Raw genomic sequence first — 16,914 nt, forward strand, 5'->3', positions numbered from 1 at the left:
TTTATCAGATACCAGGTTTGAACTGTCCATTCGACACAGTTGCACCCTCCACACAGAAATACCATTATCACTCAAGAAACAGAGCTGCAATAAAGTCACGCATTAGGCTTTTCCCCCTATAGACCAGGAAATAAATGCTTATGGATCCTACACCATCTGAAGTGACTAGGGGAGGAGGAGTTGGGAGAGAGGAAGTGTGAACTATTATGGCAAATAAAGGAATTCCACACAAAGATACTCTTCTAATTTATATTTTATTGCATTATGAAAATAATACATTTGGCAAAGTAATCTAGGCTCCAAATTGAAATAAAATAAAATTCAGAAGGAAGTGTACTGATTTTTTAAATGTGAACTATTTGATGTATTCTAACCAATACATACTAGCATCCTTATTAGGCCAATAATCCAATAAACCTAATTATAATAATTCCACATAAAATTACAAGGTGTTTTTGCATTCATCCATTTTATTAGCACAAATCTCGAGAGAAGTGAGCTTCGTTTGATCAAAACCAATGTAATTAAACTCCTGTTCAGAAGACAATTTGAAACACTACCCAAAATGTGTATTTCCTTTGGTTCTACAAGTTGCATTTCATTCTTATCACGTTACATTTCTCATAATCAAACATTGTAGCAGCTATAGATTCTGCCCAGTACCTTTAAAAGTAATCTAGTATATTACATTTACATTATTTGAAAAATTACTGATTTTACAAATGCAAAAATGCATAAATACATGCCTATCTACACCACCAAGACAAAGTACTCTGAACCTCCATGCTTTCACGGGCTATACCTTCTGGCGCAGGATTTCTGGGACGCCTTCCCAAGCCAAAGGGTGACAGCCCCCTGATGGGGAATCCCACTGCTCTCTGTCCACACGTGTGAAAGGTGTAGTTACAATAAACCCTAACTGGATTAAACTTATTTAATAATCAACATTTAAAATAGGACATTTTCCACTACTCGTCTCTGTTCTGCTACATTTTCAGACCTGAAAAGATGTATTTTCAAAAATGTACTAGGATAATGTTTTCACTTTTTTAAAACGGGAAAGTGCTAAAAACATCGTACATATACACTCTGTATCCTCATCAGCACTGAAAGTCCTTTTCACATGTTGGGTTCAGAGTCTAGATTCTAACAGGTAAACAATCTGCTCAAGGCCAAAAAAAGAAAATTATTTTTAATCACTGAGGTCTTGATGCTTCATTTAGATCTTTTAATGACTTTGCTGATGTGTGTTAAGAAAATGTGCCTAAAATTAGCCTTTAAAAGATTCACATCTCAATCAGTTATTATTAAAACTCGTATTTTCATTAAGCAAAGTCTGTGTAAGTGCACCTATGCATACTTGCGGAAATCTACTTCCAAATGGGCATCAATATCTTAAACCAGCTGAACAAGGTTTCCCAGTTTAACTACAGAAGTATTCCACCTATCCTAAAGAATATATCCCATGAGCATTCTACAATTATCTGTATAAACAGCAACAAGTTTGATCTATGATCAACATATGAATATCTAATAAATATTAAAACTATTAAACTATAGATTAAAATGCAGATCTCTCATAGAGTTAAATGATGGCATTTTGGTACATTCACCATTATTGTACTTTATTTAATAAAGAAATACATTTGCCCTTGCAAAAATAGCAATTGCAAGTTTACAAATAAAACCACAGACCTTAAAATCATGTTGCTAAATCTTCAACTTATAACCAACAAAAGTAAACTGATTTGTTTACAAATGGTCCATGGCACAATTAAAACAAAAAATATCAAAGGTCACAGGATCTTAAAGAATAGGTTTATTGACAATAATTTCATAAATATTCTAAAGAAAAGTTTAAAATTTCTAAACTTAAAATGTTTAAAATCTGTTCTCATTGGCAAAATATCCCTCAACAAAATAATAAGTCACTACAAATGAATGTCACATTTAAAATTTGCTTCATTTTAACATTTTTGCAAAAAATTTTCTAAAAATTTACAATGTGTGATTTTTTTCTCCCCTCCTGGACACAGTAAATCAGTATGTAGTTTTTATGTCAACTATTAGACATATTCATAAATATATCATCTAGCTGCTGTGAACCTGACAGTCAAGTCAGTCAGTAGTATATTACCCTATAAACATAAACGGAGCCCAATTTGGTAATTATAGCAATTTAAGTAGTCAAAATGCAAAAGTTGTAATTGCCACCCATATCACCCCAAGGATTATGATACAGTGTCAGAAACTGTTTGCATCAGTTTTCTAAGTTCATTTGTGTAATTCAGATATCTGAAACTAAAAAAGGGATTCTTTTGTATTTTGATAAAAATGTACTCGAATATTTCATAACATTAATATTTATTGCTTTATATGAATACTGTATTGAAAGCCCAAGCATTCAGTTTACACACAGAAATTATACAATTATATACCGCTTCACAAAGGCAGTGAACACATTACATTCTACAAAATCTACTTTACAGAAATTTAAAAATTCTAAATATCAAAAGGTACAGCTGAAGAAACAGGTATAAATTTGGCAGCCAGTAATTTTGACAGGGAAGTTGCAGCTTGCATGACTTTAAATATGTGAATTTGAAAATATTGAGTTTAGAGTAATCATTGTGCTTTGTGTTAATCTGAAAAATATAACACTGGCTGTCGAAGAAGCATGTTCAAAAATATTTAATTCACTTCAAAATGTCATACAAATTATGGTGGTTTCTATGCACCCCTAAAGCTTCAGCCATTTAGCTCCAGTACATTACTATAGTAATATATTAATTCTTCCAGTACAGTGGGGTTTCACACCAATGACATTTGCATACTCTAGAATAATTTAGAAAGAAATGTGTAATATTCACAATGTTCAGAAAAGCAAGCAAAAGGTCAAGGAACCTGCCGGGTTCTTTTGAGATGGTCTCATGTCAGCATTCATTCTACAAAATAGTAAGCTAATGTTTGAACAGTTTCCAAGATAAAGCATATTTTCTCATAAATAGTGAAGTCTTTTTCTCAGGCACCTCAGAAGTATACAAAAGAATTTTAGTTTGAACAGATCTCTTGGAATGTGTTTAACCTGGTATTTCAACAGACTTATTTCCAGGGTTTCACAAGGGCCAGATTTTACTTGAATTACTCAGAAGAGAAACTGAAACTGTCTTCTGAAAGAGGTGAACTCAATCATTACCAATAGAAAAAGTATCCACTGTATTCATCTCTTATAGAAACAGAAAAATATAACATTTCCCCCCTTAGAATAATATATATATATGTGTATATATATATATGTATATATATATATATATATATATGTATATATGACTTAAAGTTCCATTGTACATAGTCAAACAATAAAATCTGGAAACCAGAATGAAACCCTATAATTCACATGTTAAAATGTTGAAACTATGACCAAAATATGAAAACTGCTAGAGCTGTCAGAAAGAGACAAGACAAAAAGACTTCTTGCATATGTATAAACTAAATGTGATCATCTCCAAAAGGTTTTCAAAATTATAATTATTACCTTCCAGTTTAAAAACTTTAATTAAAAAAAAAAAAAATCTATACACAAACCACTGATTTGACCAGACTGAAAAAAAAAGTCAGCGGTAAGCAGGACCCAGAGGAGCTGATATTCACAGTTCTTACATGTACAACTCTTTCAGGATTTATCCCATAAAGTACTTTATTTTACAACCTGCTTCTCTTGTAAAAACTAGAGGTCCATTTTATTACATAAAAGTTTTATACAGTGTAAAACCAGAACTGTATGTAAAATACTGCATCTACATGTTTCTAAATAGTTAGTCTTGTTCCATTGGTTCATCTGTGACTTCTGTGGCTTCTTCGTCGTTTTCCATAGATGATTCTGAGAGAATCTCTCCAGTTTTACTGGAATTGGATCCTACTAATTCTTCTGTCTCATGGCAATCAGAACCACTACTTACAGGGCCTGTATTTTCACTACCTTCAGAATGTAAATCTTTCTCAGCTTGAGTCAGATCAGATTCCTCCATTTGATTATTTTCCTCAGAAGTCTCTTCATTCACAGTTAAGGCATCATCAGATTCTTTTTCTTGATTTTTTCTTTCTGGAATCATTTCTCTTGATGTCATAAAAGACTCTAAAAATAAGCAAATGTTGTTGTAGTTAAATTTTATTTTCAAAATACCTCCACAGTTAAGTTTCATGAATTCTGATATTCTACAGTTCAAATCCTATCCCCTGAAACTCAGCAGCAACTACATACAGGTGGCAGAAAAGCCCAACATCAGCATTATAAGGAGTTCCATTACGTTAAATTCTTTCACGCAAAAATGAAGTACAAGAATTTGAGGATCTCCTTACTCCACCCTTTTACAGATGGTCTCTAAATACCTTCTTCTTCCTCTTCATCCTCTTCTTCATCCTCTTCTGTACAGTGCTGTCTGGTACAACTACTTTCCTTGTCTTTATCCTGAGATGATGACGATGTTTCTGTTTCTTCTACCATAACCGAAGAAATTTCACTGGAAGATGTTTGGCTGGCTGTCTCTCTGACTTCACTTTCTTTGTCAAACCTGAGTCTTTTTACCTCATGCCCCTCAGCCTCCACAGAATCTTCATCTGGGTGTTTATTTTTTATAGGGCTCACTGAGGAACCTTCGGATTCAGCAGTCACAGAGTCACTGTAAATGTTTTTTTTAAAATGCCATTAGTAACATTTTCTTCAACTTCCACATTCTCATCTCATTTTTAAGGTCTAGTAATTTTTAAAACTGTATTTCACTGTCAAAGTTAAACTGTACCATCTGGGCAAAGAGAAACATAACACAATAATTTCGAGGGAACCTCAACTGTTTAATGAGTATTTCCCACTAGAACCGGTCAACAAGCTGCATGACATTTCTGTTAAATTCTGCAGTAAATGGCTTCCCATAACATAACTATAAGTCCTCCAGACAGATATACTCACTAAGATCGGTCACTTGTTTTGTCTGCTTTCCCTTAATGTGTTACAGAAAATGTGAAATGGGATATAAACAAAAGGTTTCCTTTAATAATCTATAATGAGAAATAACTCACTAAATTTCAACATTTCAGGTTACTTGCAAAAACAAGAAATAAAAAATATCATGACCACTTTACTTTCTTAAGACCCTACTATAAGTAGGATCTCCCCAAATTAGCAGTTTTCAGCCTTTTCTATGATCATCTTCATCATATACTAATACTGGAAACTTCCAGAAGCCACAGACTGCTCCTGTAAAACACACTAAAACCTTTCTGTGTTCCTCAAAACAACAGTAAATAGTAAATAATGAGTGCTGAAAACAATCAATAAACTTCAACCTTTTTTGAAAACATGTTTGTTTTAAAATATAAATCACATACAAACCTGTGATTTTTGTCCTCATTTTGCTGTAAGTTTGACTCTTTGCTGTCTGCGCTCTCAGGCAAGCCATTTGTTGTCATGGGGACTGACAAAGAAACCTTTGGTCGATTAAGCGGCCTGGGTGTTCCAGGCCCATTTATATTAGACCTACGGTAAGATAAATGAACATCATTTTCTCATTTTTGTAAGAGGTCGCCCTCCCAAAGTTTGCTTATATACACACATCACAGAAGTATTTAACTTTGACTTTTAGATTTTGGGTTACCAAATTAATTTATCCTGTATCTTCCACAAAATGCCCAATTTGTAACAAAGTATACTGAACCTGCTGCTCAAAATTAGGAAAATGCAATCTCTCTGGATATTAAAATCAATAACCTCACCGTTCAGTGTAACTTGGTGAATTTCCAGGAAACATAACACCATTCATTCGATTTAAACTACTGGAATTGTTTTTCCTAGGAGAAAATTAAAAAAAACACTGTTACATATCATCTAGTTCTTTAATTTTGGTAAGAGCCATGGACCTAAAACATCTTTTAAGTAAGATCTCATGGTCACAGAACCAAACAAAAAGACTTCTGTGAGAAACAACCTAATTATGGGATTACCTTAATATCTCATTTTCCACAGGTTCATTCTTGTGAGAATTCTAAAAACAAACTCACTGTTACTGCCTATGGAATCACAGACGTTTTATAAACCCAGTGTTTCTCAACAGGAGGCAACATCATTCTCGCAGCTCTCCTTCCTCCAGCCCACAGCCCCAGGAGACTTCCAACAACGTCTGAAGACATTCTTTGAGGAAGGAGAAGGACCCTACAGGCATCCAGTGGGTAGAAGCCAAGGACAGGGCTTAACTGCTGTAATTCCCAGGACATCCACTCAAAACAAAGGATCAATAGTGCCAAAGACTATGTCTTAAACTGATACATTAATTTGTTATATAAATCTTGACAACTGGAAATACTTCTCCATTATGAAGAGGAAACTCAACAAGTAGCTATCCCAAACCTAGGAGTTTTGCCCTACAAACACCATGGTAAGGTATCTAGAATGGGATCTCAGGGTTCTGAGCACCCTGACAGTAGACAAATCCACAAATGTAAAGATTACAGTAAATTATCAAATCACTTTAATCCACATCTCTTTATCAGAAAAACATAGAGGTAATGTCATTGGTAATATTCTACTTGGGGGACTGGGTAGTAGGTTCACAAGTATTTATAAATGTTATCAAGCTTCATTACATCTAAAGTAAATATAACCTATTTTAAAGACTAATAGAAATGATACAATTATTAGAATATACAGAAATGCAAAAATCTATATATACTTACTCTGAAGAAGGGTATACACAGCTAACAACCATCACATTCTGTAATAACAAAAGTTCTTGCTTTAATGTGAGGGAAAGCACTACAACATAAAGTTTAATCATTTGTTTTTAATTTCTCAGAATCCCCCTGACAGATTAAGTTCCTATCTATTCCAATTTTACTAATACAAGGAAATAAATGGTTAGAAAGGATTAATCAAACTAGAGAAACTGAAACAATAACAGACTATTTTTTTAATATTTATTTATTGTGAGAGAGCACGTATGTGCATGTGAGCAGGAGAGGGGCAAAGAGAGATGGAGAAAATCTCAAGTAGCCTCCATGCTGCCAGCACAGAGCCTGATGCAAAGCTGGATCCCATGAATCCACAAACCATGAGATCATAACCTGAGCCAAAATCAAGAGCTGGGCGCTTAATCAACTGACCCACCCAGGCATCCCCAGACTAAATCTAATATAACCTACTAAACCATTTGCTTTTTCTGCCAGTATTATTTTAACTCTACTCTAGCTACTTTGGAGTCCTGACAGTATATATACCAATTATACAGTGGAGCCACACTCTTACATTACACTGAAATCACTCCAAGATATTTAGAGATTCAAATACTTAGGCCAAGTATAATGAATTTCCTTATAGAGCAGTACCCAATCAGAAGCCTGATGTGTAGTAGCATCATATACCAAAAAAGAGCCTAAGAACTTTTTAAGAGTATAATCTTCCTGGTAATACGAACCTTATTAATAGTCAATATTCATTAAATGTGTACTGAGCCAGAGTAAGCACTTTACATTTGATCCCCTCCAGAACCCTGTTATTATCCATACTTTACAGATGAGAAACTGAGACTTGGGTTATATAACTAGTCTATGGTCACCCAAATCAAACACTGTAGCCCTGATTTGGTGAGAGGGCTACCCCTGGTACAACTGCTACAACTGCCTCTTCACCCAAAGATAGCCAAAATCTAATTGCTAAAAGTCCATAGGCTGAAAATAAGTACTGACGAATCATCTCAGTTTCCTGCCCTTCAGGAAGCTTATTAAATTGAGGGCATGGAAGCTGCAACAAAATACATTAATCCAGTAAGGCCCTAAGATCTATTGTAAATCACTAAGAAATGGTTTTGGATTCCTGCTCCAAGGGTAAAATAAATTGAATCTGAATTAACTATGAACACTGAACTATGTTTTAGGATCAATCACAGGGAATTATAAACCCACTGGTCCAATCTTGGTTCTCATGGGGTTTCTTCACTGGTTCTTTACTCCAGACAAGTCAATTTCCTACTTTTCATTTCCTCAAACACCTTGATGTCTTTGTTCATCACACTGTTTCCTTTGTCCAAAATACCCTTCTCTTATAACTAACATCCCCCCTACCCACAAAAAAACCCAATGCTTTCCTCATTCTTAAGTCTGATCTACATCTTTCTCAATATCTAACTTAAATTTTTGCATCAGATTTTCCAAAGTTGTGCACCTCTGAAAGCCAGAAATAAAGAAATGAATTCCATGGGTAAACAAGTGTGCAAAACACAACTGAAGTTAAAATATCAATGCTAGAATTTTGCAGAGCCTTTAATGTGAATGCATACCATGAACTCTGAAAAGACAGTAAGGTGCTTTCCCCAAACTTAAGTGATCACAAGCCCTCTCTCTATGCCCCTCCTATTAAATCTTTCTCCAAAACTTAGTTTTTCCCAAATTAGGAAAACAACTTGGAAAAACTTTAGGTAGGTTTCAGGAAGCCTATCCGAAGAAAAGATGCCTAAAACAGCACTTACTCAATACTCTCTTCTGAAATACATTAGGCTAAGTTTAATATAATTCCAAAAATAAAATAAATACCTTTTCTACTCCTCTGAGAAATTTGTCTGTTCCTGTATAGTTTCTCCTTGGATCTGTTAGCAACTCACATAGTCGCTGAATAGTAAAAGGGATACTGCAAAAGAATATGATTTTATAGTTTGAGATCATTAATTATTAAGAGAATCAGGAACATCATTAATCTTGCTATTTAAAGATTTATCTAGTCATCTGGTATTAAGTGACAAAAGAAAATGTTACAATAGGAAGATGAATAGATGAGTGACTTAAAAATAAGCAAGACAATAAGTACACCTGTCTTTTTAATAAGAAAATCCCTTGCCTTAAAAGTAATTAAAAAAAAGAAAGAAATTTTTGAAAGTTTCAAAACTAATTGAGAAAAAAATTTTAACATTCTGAATATAATTGAATTTTAAGTTTACAAGAGAGGCAACACAAGTAATAATCAAGTTAGTTTATTAAACACAGAAACTTTTCCTCAAGCATTCCTTTGCACACAAAGATTTCTGTACAGTGTCCCCCCCGCAAAAATGTAAATGTTTTGTTATCGGATGGAACAAAGCAAACGATTCAATAAAAAGGTATTATAAATAAGGTCCCGCTCCATAATTACAGTTTTATATACAATGTGTGTTTCATCAGACATAAAATACAAATACCATCATTATTTTGATAAGTGCCCTATTAACTTTACCAAATACTTCAACCACAATCACATTTTCACTTGATCATACCAAATACAAAACTGATATACGTTGGACTAGTATCATTATATAAATGTAAAAAAATTCATCTCACATACTATTAGCATTCCTTAGAATTACAGTGTGAACAGCAAACATAAAAGCATTAGGATAAACAGCTAAAAAGTACAAACATAAATTTCAGACTTCAGTATTTGCCATTCAAACCTACTTATTCTCCTTAAAAACAGAATTACAAAACCTCGAATTAAGACTTAACATTCACAAAGTTCTTTACTGAGTAGAGGCATTTTGACACAGTACTCTCCCCAACAAGGGAAAGCAGTGAGTGAGTAACAGTGCCAGGACTCAAACCCAGTATCTCTAACTTGAAATCCCTTGTCTTCCCTTTCCACTATTCCAAACATACTTAAAATTTTGTTAATTGTCTAAATGGACAAACTATATTTGGTTCTCTTATTTTTAGCATTAATACTACCCTTATGTTCTTATAAAAAGTCAATATAAGACTTAGAACCTATTTTGAAAAAATATACATTTATCCATATGAAAACATTTTACATATAAGAAGCCAAGACTCAATCTTCTCTCAAGTAGCATCAAAACCTAAAACTGAGAAAGCTATCATTCTGCCAACAAAAGACTGAGCACGAACTAAAAGATGTGTGTGGCTGATGTCGCAAATACTCAGAAGGAGCTAGAAATTACAGAACTTCTCTGATGTCATCATGAATGCTAAAGGAAATGCCTTTGATTTCTGAGAAAGACCATTTCTTCCTTTTGAAAATACAGAGTGGAGTATACAGTCCAAATTAAGAATCTTTAAAACGGAAAAAGGAAACAAGGCACATCAACATTACTAGAAACAAGACAGTAAGCTTACACATGTGTTTTATTCATTTCTATAAAGACAACACAACTGAAAACCTACATATAGCTAATACACAAAACTGTTAACTACATTTAAAAAATTAAAAAAAAAAAACATCTCCCAAGCTACATATATAATAAACAACATAAATTTACAATTTGTCTTTCCTCAGATTTAACTGAAAGCTTAAGGGCAGGATCTCCTCCTACATATTAGGTTCAATATGTAAGTTATTTGTACACATATATATCTGAAATGCATTACCATCAGGGATTTCTGAATATTAATAGTATCTCTGTACATCAGCCCCTCTTCAAGTTCATTACTTCCCAAACCTTGAACACAGTCCACCTATGCTATTCCCTAATTAAGTAACAGTGACACTATAACTGAGTGGGTAAGTTATTAAAAAGAAGCAAAATAGCACCCAAAGTTAAGAACAAACAATACTTAACTGACAACTACTTAAATAGATGTTATATCTAGCTATCTTTTCCTCCGACTACATTTCTTTCAAGAACCAAAACCAGTATATTCTCTTAAATTAAAAATAGCTTTATGGGCACCTGGGTGGCTCAGTTGGTTAAGCATCCAACTCTTGATTTTGGCTCAAGTCATAATCTCGGATTCCTGAGACTGAGCCTGCTTGGGATGCTCTCTCTCTCCCTCCCCCACTCACACTTTCTCTCTCATAAATAAACTTTTTTCTTTAAATGGAAAAAAAATAAAGAAATAGCTTTAAAACATAAATATCTTTAAGCTGTTTGTTAACAATGTTTACCCTAAATGTTCTGCCTATTTTCTTTAGGAAGGTAAGTAAAAGTGTAGCCAATTAACAACACTGCATATGTTGGTAAATAATACTACTTTGGGGGGGGGGGGGAGTGTATTATATCTGCATAGCAATGTTTGCAATAATAGCCTGTGATAAAATGAGTTTACTTCTTAGGCACCTTCTGGAGCTTTAAGAGTTATTTTACCAAGTGTCCAACAGATGGCACTAAAATGTCATATAACACCCCTATACTCCTTACCTGAACAGGCTAAAATATAAATATTACTTGTAAATAAAAGTATGCACTGGAAACATTAATATAATCTTGATAACTCCAATGAAGGTCTCTTTACACACAGTTGTACTTTTTAAGTAAATATAAGCTAGAAATATATACTCAGTAGCAGAGCATATAAGTCATTACAGTAAATGCTAATAAAATTTTGTACACAATGCTATCAGGATAAGCTGTATGCCAAGGAAGCAAGCATGAACCTGGGAACACTTCATCTGAGTTAGGCTTTAAAAAAGAGGCCTAAGAATAAACCAGAGAAATCCAAAATGAATGTTTGCTACAAAAACTGTTACAAAAAGCTTGCCTTCGGTTACTTGTTTTCTTTTCTTAAGTAGGGCTCAGGCCCAACATGGAGACCAGTGCGGGACTTGAACTCATGACCCTGACATCAAGACCAGAGGTGAAATCAAGAGCCAGATGCTTAACTGACTAAGCCACCCCGGCATCCCTCTTCTGTTACTCTTGAGACATAGCAAACAAAACCATTTATTCTAGCTCCTGTAAGTAAAGTTTTTTTCCAATAAAAATCACTAAACATGCTCGCTTCGGCAGCACATATACCAATAAAAATCACTAACTTAAGACCCCTGTGCTAAGAAGAAAAAAGCAAAAATGCACACAATGAAAAACCTAAACCAGAATCCCTAAATTTGGGGAAATGGGGTAAGGATATTCAATGGAACAATATACTGTAAAATATAAAATTTAGCAGAAAAATCTTTGTGAGGCAGGGAGTGCCTGGGTGGCTCAGCTGGTTAGGCATCAGATTTCAGCTCAGGTCATGATCCCACTGTTCCTGAGTTCAAGCCCCACGTAGGGCTCTGTGCTGACAGCTCAGAGCCTGGAGCCCACTTCAGATTCTGCCTCCCTCTCTCTGCCCCTCTCCCGCTCACTCTGCCTGTCTCAAAAATAAACATTAAAAAATTTTTCAAAAAAAAAAAAAATCTTTGGGGTAATTTGAAATAAAAATGTATTCAGTTTACTCTGCAATGTATTACCTTATCTGCCCACCAAAGATAAAAACAAAGAATACATAAGGAACTGGGGGGGGGGGGGGCAGGACTTTTAAAAAGAACATGATTAGCTAGCATTTTCCACTGTAAAAAGAAAAAAAAAAGGTGTCTACAAAATCCAGCAAAACTTAAAAAACCACATTAAAGATGCAAAAGTGACAGGTTCTTTCAAAATGGCAATACTCAGAAACACTAGAGAACATTGTCAACCAGTCTACTTTTGATGTACAAAATTATATAGTGTAGTTAAAAAAGCATATTTGATAGCCCACTGGGAGACCATGTCCAAGCATGTGTATACACACACACACACACAAAATATAACATAACATAATGTATATAAACCACTTAACAACGCCTGAAATATTTTATAAGGTGGTCATAAAATCTTAGGTTCCATCATCATCCTGATCCCTTTCAATAATTAATAGAGACTAGAAAGCACAAACACTCTAAAGACCAACTACAGAGAAACAAAATCAAAAGTTTATCTGTCTTTAAAAATATTCCTTTTAATTCCAAGGAGAGCAACTAACCCTGATTAAAGAGGATCACACATTTTATATTAGCTACAGAGTATATCTTAATTTGACTGCAATCTGTTCCCATTCACTGAATTAAAAAAAAAAAAACAAAGGTATCAAGTCCTACAGACCTGAAAGCTGTGAGAATTCAAGTATCAGGAAAGGGGCTGTACATGAGAAAAACATCTAAGCGAAAATTAGCAATTCAATGTTAGTTTTAAAAGAAAGAAATTTTAAATAAAGCCAACACCTAAAGGAAGAATTTCCTACCTTATATTTTAACCTGAGATTGTAGTTTGATTAAAACTTATCTTACTTAGTATGTTTAAATGTTTTTATCACTAAGATGTACAAATATTCTGAATGCATACCAAGGTATTCAGTTGGAAAGAATGCATTCAGAAAAAGAAAATGCACATTTTATTCAGGATCTAAGATAAGAATCAGGTAACTTATTATCTTACTCTTGTAATACAATAAACTTTCCTCATGAAGAAGACAAAGGAATATAAAATATAACACAGGCCATTCAAGTAAAAAAACTAAGCGATAACCATAAAATCAGACACCCTATTATGAAAAATGCTAAAAGAGCCAGCTCGCTTTTATTTTGTGCATAAAGATGTGGTTTTTACTGTCTTTTATTTTCTATTAATGGCTACATTCAGTTAACAGAATTACTTAAATCTGACCTGAACTATTTAGATAAAAACTAACTTAAATATATCTTAATTTATCAAAGGCTAAACAGGTTGTTTGGTTTACTCTTAGGTCCTACAAAAGTCAGAAATACCACATGACATTACCTTTTTACAGAAAGATGCTCTACCTGTACTCAGGCTTTAATATTTGTATAAATATACACATAAACATTCTTAGGTATATATTTTCTATCTCAAATCCAACGTTAGAAATCCTGATACTGAAAACATCAAGGTAAAATTATAAGTACAAACAATTAAGAAAACGAAGAATTAGCCTCTTAAAATAATGCTGAGTAATCCTAAACTAGTATATGCACCATTCCCATCCCAAACTAAGTCCATAGCAACTGTCAACACTTTTAATCAAGTTAAACCATCTTTTACAGTGCCTACAGCAGGCTGATTTGTCACTGTACTTTCATCAAATAGAAAATGTCAAGAAAAAATGAAGAGTTCTGCTATATCCTACCTTTCGATTTAAAACATTTTATTAGACATCAAATCAAACGTTATTACCAAAGGACAAGACAAAGTGGTGGTTGAGCAAGGAGGGTAGGTTACTAAATAATTTCAATTCTCAACTAGTTATGCTAAGTGAAAGAGATCAAAGAAAATAAACACAGCTACAAGATTTAATGTGCTCAACACAAAAAAAATGCAAAAACTTTTTTTTCCCCTAACTAGAGAAGAAAATTCAGCAACCAACAGGTCAAAGTAAGAGAACAAAGTAACAAAAGACTAGAACCCAAGTTCTCATCCCTGAGTAATCTCAAGCTAACTGTAAAGCAACAATACAAAATCAAAACAGGAGTGTGTTTCACATCTATGATGCAGACAGAAGAGTGTAAAAATCTCATATACAACCTTTAAAAAAGGTATGAAGAGGGGCGCCTGGATGGCACAGTCGGTTAAGCGTCCGACTTCAGCCAGGTCACGATCTCGCGGTCCGTGAGTTCGAGCCCCGCGTCAGGCTCTGGGGCTGATGGCTCGGAGCCTGGAGCCTGCTTCCGATTCTGTGTCTCCCTCTCTCTCTGCCCCTCCCCCGTTCATGCTCTGTCTCTCTCTGTCCCAAAAATAAATAAAAAACGTTGAAAAAAAATTTTTTTTTAAATAAAATAAAAAAGGTATGAAGAGGCACACACTCAAGTGCAGAAACTGACAAGAGATATCTTGTATGTATGCAACCTACACGTAAAACAATTAGTGTGAAGTTTTTAGGACTAAGAAAAATCTGGTCAGTCATGTATGTTAAAGTAACTTTAGAGAACAAATTCAATATTCAGAAAGACTATCATGTCAAAAGTTGAAAAGCACTCCTCCGTTGTAACTGACTGTACCTGCCTTACAGATGATAGAACAATTAAAAGATTTTTTTAGGCATCAAATGGTTATGTATTTTTTCCAGACATGCTCATAAATACATAGCCATACTATATTAGTCAACTACCCACAATTAACTGAAACTCACTGCTTATTTTAGAAAGGCCTTAGATCTAACACCATTGACAAAGGAGAAGCAAAGACACACAGTTAATTTGTATTCATTATTCTTCCACTTCAGTCATTTAGAGGACATATAACTATCTTTTTTAAAACTACCAGAAATGTAAATTACATTCTTTCTACCCCTTGAAGTCCCTGTGTACTATTATAGGAATGAACTACCAGAAACAAAATATAAATACAGAAGCATGCTTTTGTTCTTTTCATCCATTTATTCAGTACTTGTTTGAAAACCTACTATGTTCAGGCATTGACTGTTCTAGGCCTTGTATGGAAGACACTTAACCCTGTGTCTGTAACCCCTTACAGTTCAAGAAATCAAGCCAACAAGTCAATCGACAATTACCACTTCAAAGAGGGAAAATTTAAGTGCTGACAATATAGTGAAATAATTTTGGAAAACGGATACTCTATTTTAAAATATAGCTAAATACTATGAACCATTTACAACAGAGCTTTTACTAATTAAAAGCAAAACCAAAACAATAAACTTACCAGTGAGAAAACCACCTCAAAGTAAGAAAAACAAGGGTATGAAACAACAATTTATAAGAGCCAATAAACACTTAATAAGATGTTCAATTTCACTTGCAGTCAAAGACACACAAGCCTATGCATATATACACACAAACTAGTGAATAATTACAGTATCTGCACTTTCTCACACATGGAATGACAAATTAACACATTTTGTGAGGTTAATTTGGCAGGATCAGTAAAAATTTAGGTATGCATACACTCTGACCTATCAATTCCATTTCTATAAATCAAAAGAAAAAGCAACAATCTACATATACATTCAATGTGTGACATTCATCAACACAAGAAGGTATGTATACAGATGCTCACTACAAGCACTACCTGTAGAAGTCAAAAACACCCACCACCAATGGAAATAAGGCAAATGAATTTTAACTCGCTTGTATAATAAAAAATAATGCAGTTATTTCAAATACATAGACAACTATAAATGCACTGAGACAGTGATAATCAAAGCTCTTAGAAAGGAAAATACAAATAGCATGACATGATCCTACTTTTTTTTTTATGGACTACTCCTATGACACCTGAGGATCTTTTTGAAACCATGACCAAGTATCATTTTTGTTACTTAAAAGATGACCTATTATAATAGCAAAAAGGTATACTAGAAAGGACAAATCCTCAATCTGGCTGAAAAAGGCCAAAGTGCAATTTTAGCCACCATTCATAGCAAAATTTTTAAAACAGCATTTATATGTATTCAAAGCATGAAAATAAAATTGAGAAAAACCATAAACACATTTCAATATGCCAATATATGATAATATAGACAAAAAAGCTTAAGGAAAAACTGAAAATTATTTACCACTGATTAATAAGACTTGGATCCTGCCTAATTAGGGAAAAGGATTCATAACTACTATTCTGAAACATCAAATTAAAAACAAGGTAAGTTCAAAATACTTACAGTTCAAGGATGACAAATGTTTTAAAAGCAATTACGTCTTAAGTATACTTAGGTATTTAAATGATTGCTCAAATCATTTTCAGAAGTAAGTCAATCACCTATTTTATAGACTAAGAGATTATAAATATTTAGATTTATTTAATAACCTACCTATCCAGTCCATCTTAATTTGAAAGAAATAAAAATGGTATTACTGAGAATCAAAAGTAAGTTAGCTTAACATTAACAATGCAGTAGTATATGTGGTATCACTTGTTTTACCTCAACTCTTATTTTTATTTTTTTAATTTTTTTTTTTAACGTTTATTTATTTTTGAGACAGAGAGAGACAGAGCATGAACGGGGGAGGGGCAGAGAGAGAGGGAGACACAGAATCGGAAGCAGGCTCCAGGCTCTGAGCCATCAGCCCAAAGCCTGACGTGGGGCTCGAACTCACGGACCGTGAGATCGTGACCTGAGCTGAAGTCGGACGCTTAACCGACTGAGCCACCCAGGCACCCCACAACTCTTATTTTTAAA

General features: G+C 33.9%; 1 protein-coding gene across 1 annotated transcript in view; it reads right to left on the reverse strand.

Moving 5' to 3' along the window:
* Window positions 1-235: 235 nt before the first annotated feature.
* The window catches only part of PPP4R2 (protein phosphatase 4 regulatory subunit 2), a 54,074-nt gene continuing 37,395 nt past the window's right edge, over window positions 236-16,914 (reverse strand). Inside the window, exons 4-9 of the mRNA XM_058726216.1 lie at window positions 8,578-8,671; window positions 6,727-6,764; window positions 5,770-5,844; window positions 5,390-5,533; window positions 4,390-4,679; window positions 236-4,135 (exon numbers count right to left, since the gene is read on the reverse strand). Of these exons, the coding sequence (XP_058582199.1) occupies window positions 3,816-4,135; window positions 4,390-4,679; window positions 5,390-5,533; window positions 5,770-5,844; window positions 6,727-6,764; window positions 8,578-8,671 (961 nt within the window). The 3' untranslated portion in view covers window positions 236-3,815. The remainder of the gene's footprint in view (window positions 4,136-4,389; window positions 4,680-5,389; window positions 5,534-5,769; window positions 5,845-6,726; window positions 6,765-8,577; window positions 8,672-16,914) is intronic.

The sequence above is a fragment of the Neofelis nebulosa genome, chromosome 4, assembly GCF_028018385.1.
Source record: "Neofelis nebulosa isolate mNeoNeb1 chromosome 4, mNeoNeb1.pri, whole genome shotgun sequence".
Classification (NCBI taxonomy): Eukaryota; Metazoa; Chordata; class Mammalia; order Carnivora; family Felidae; genus Neofelis; species Neofelis nebulosa.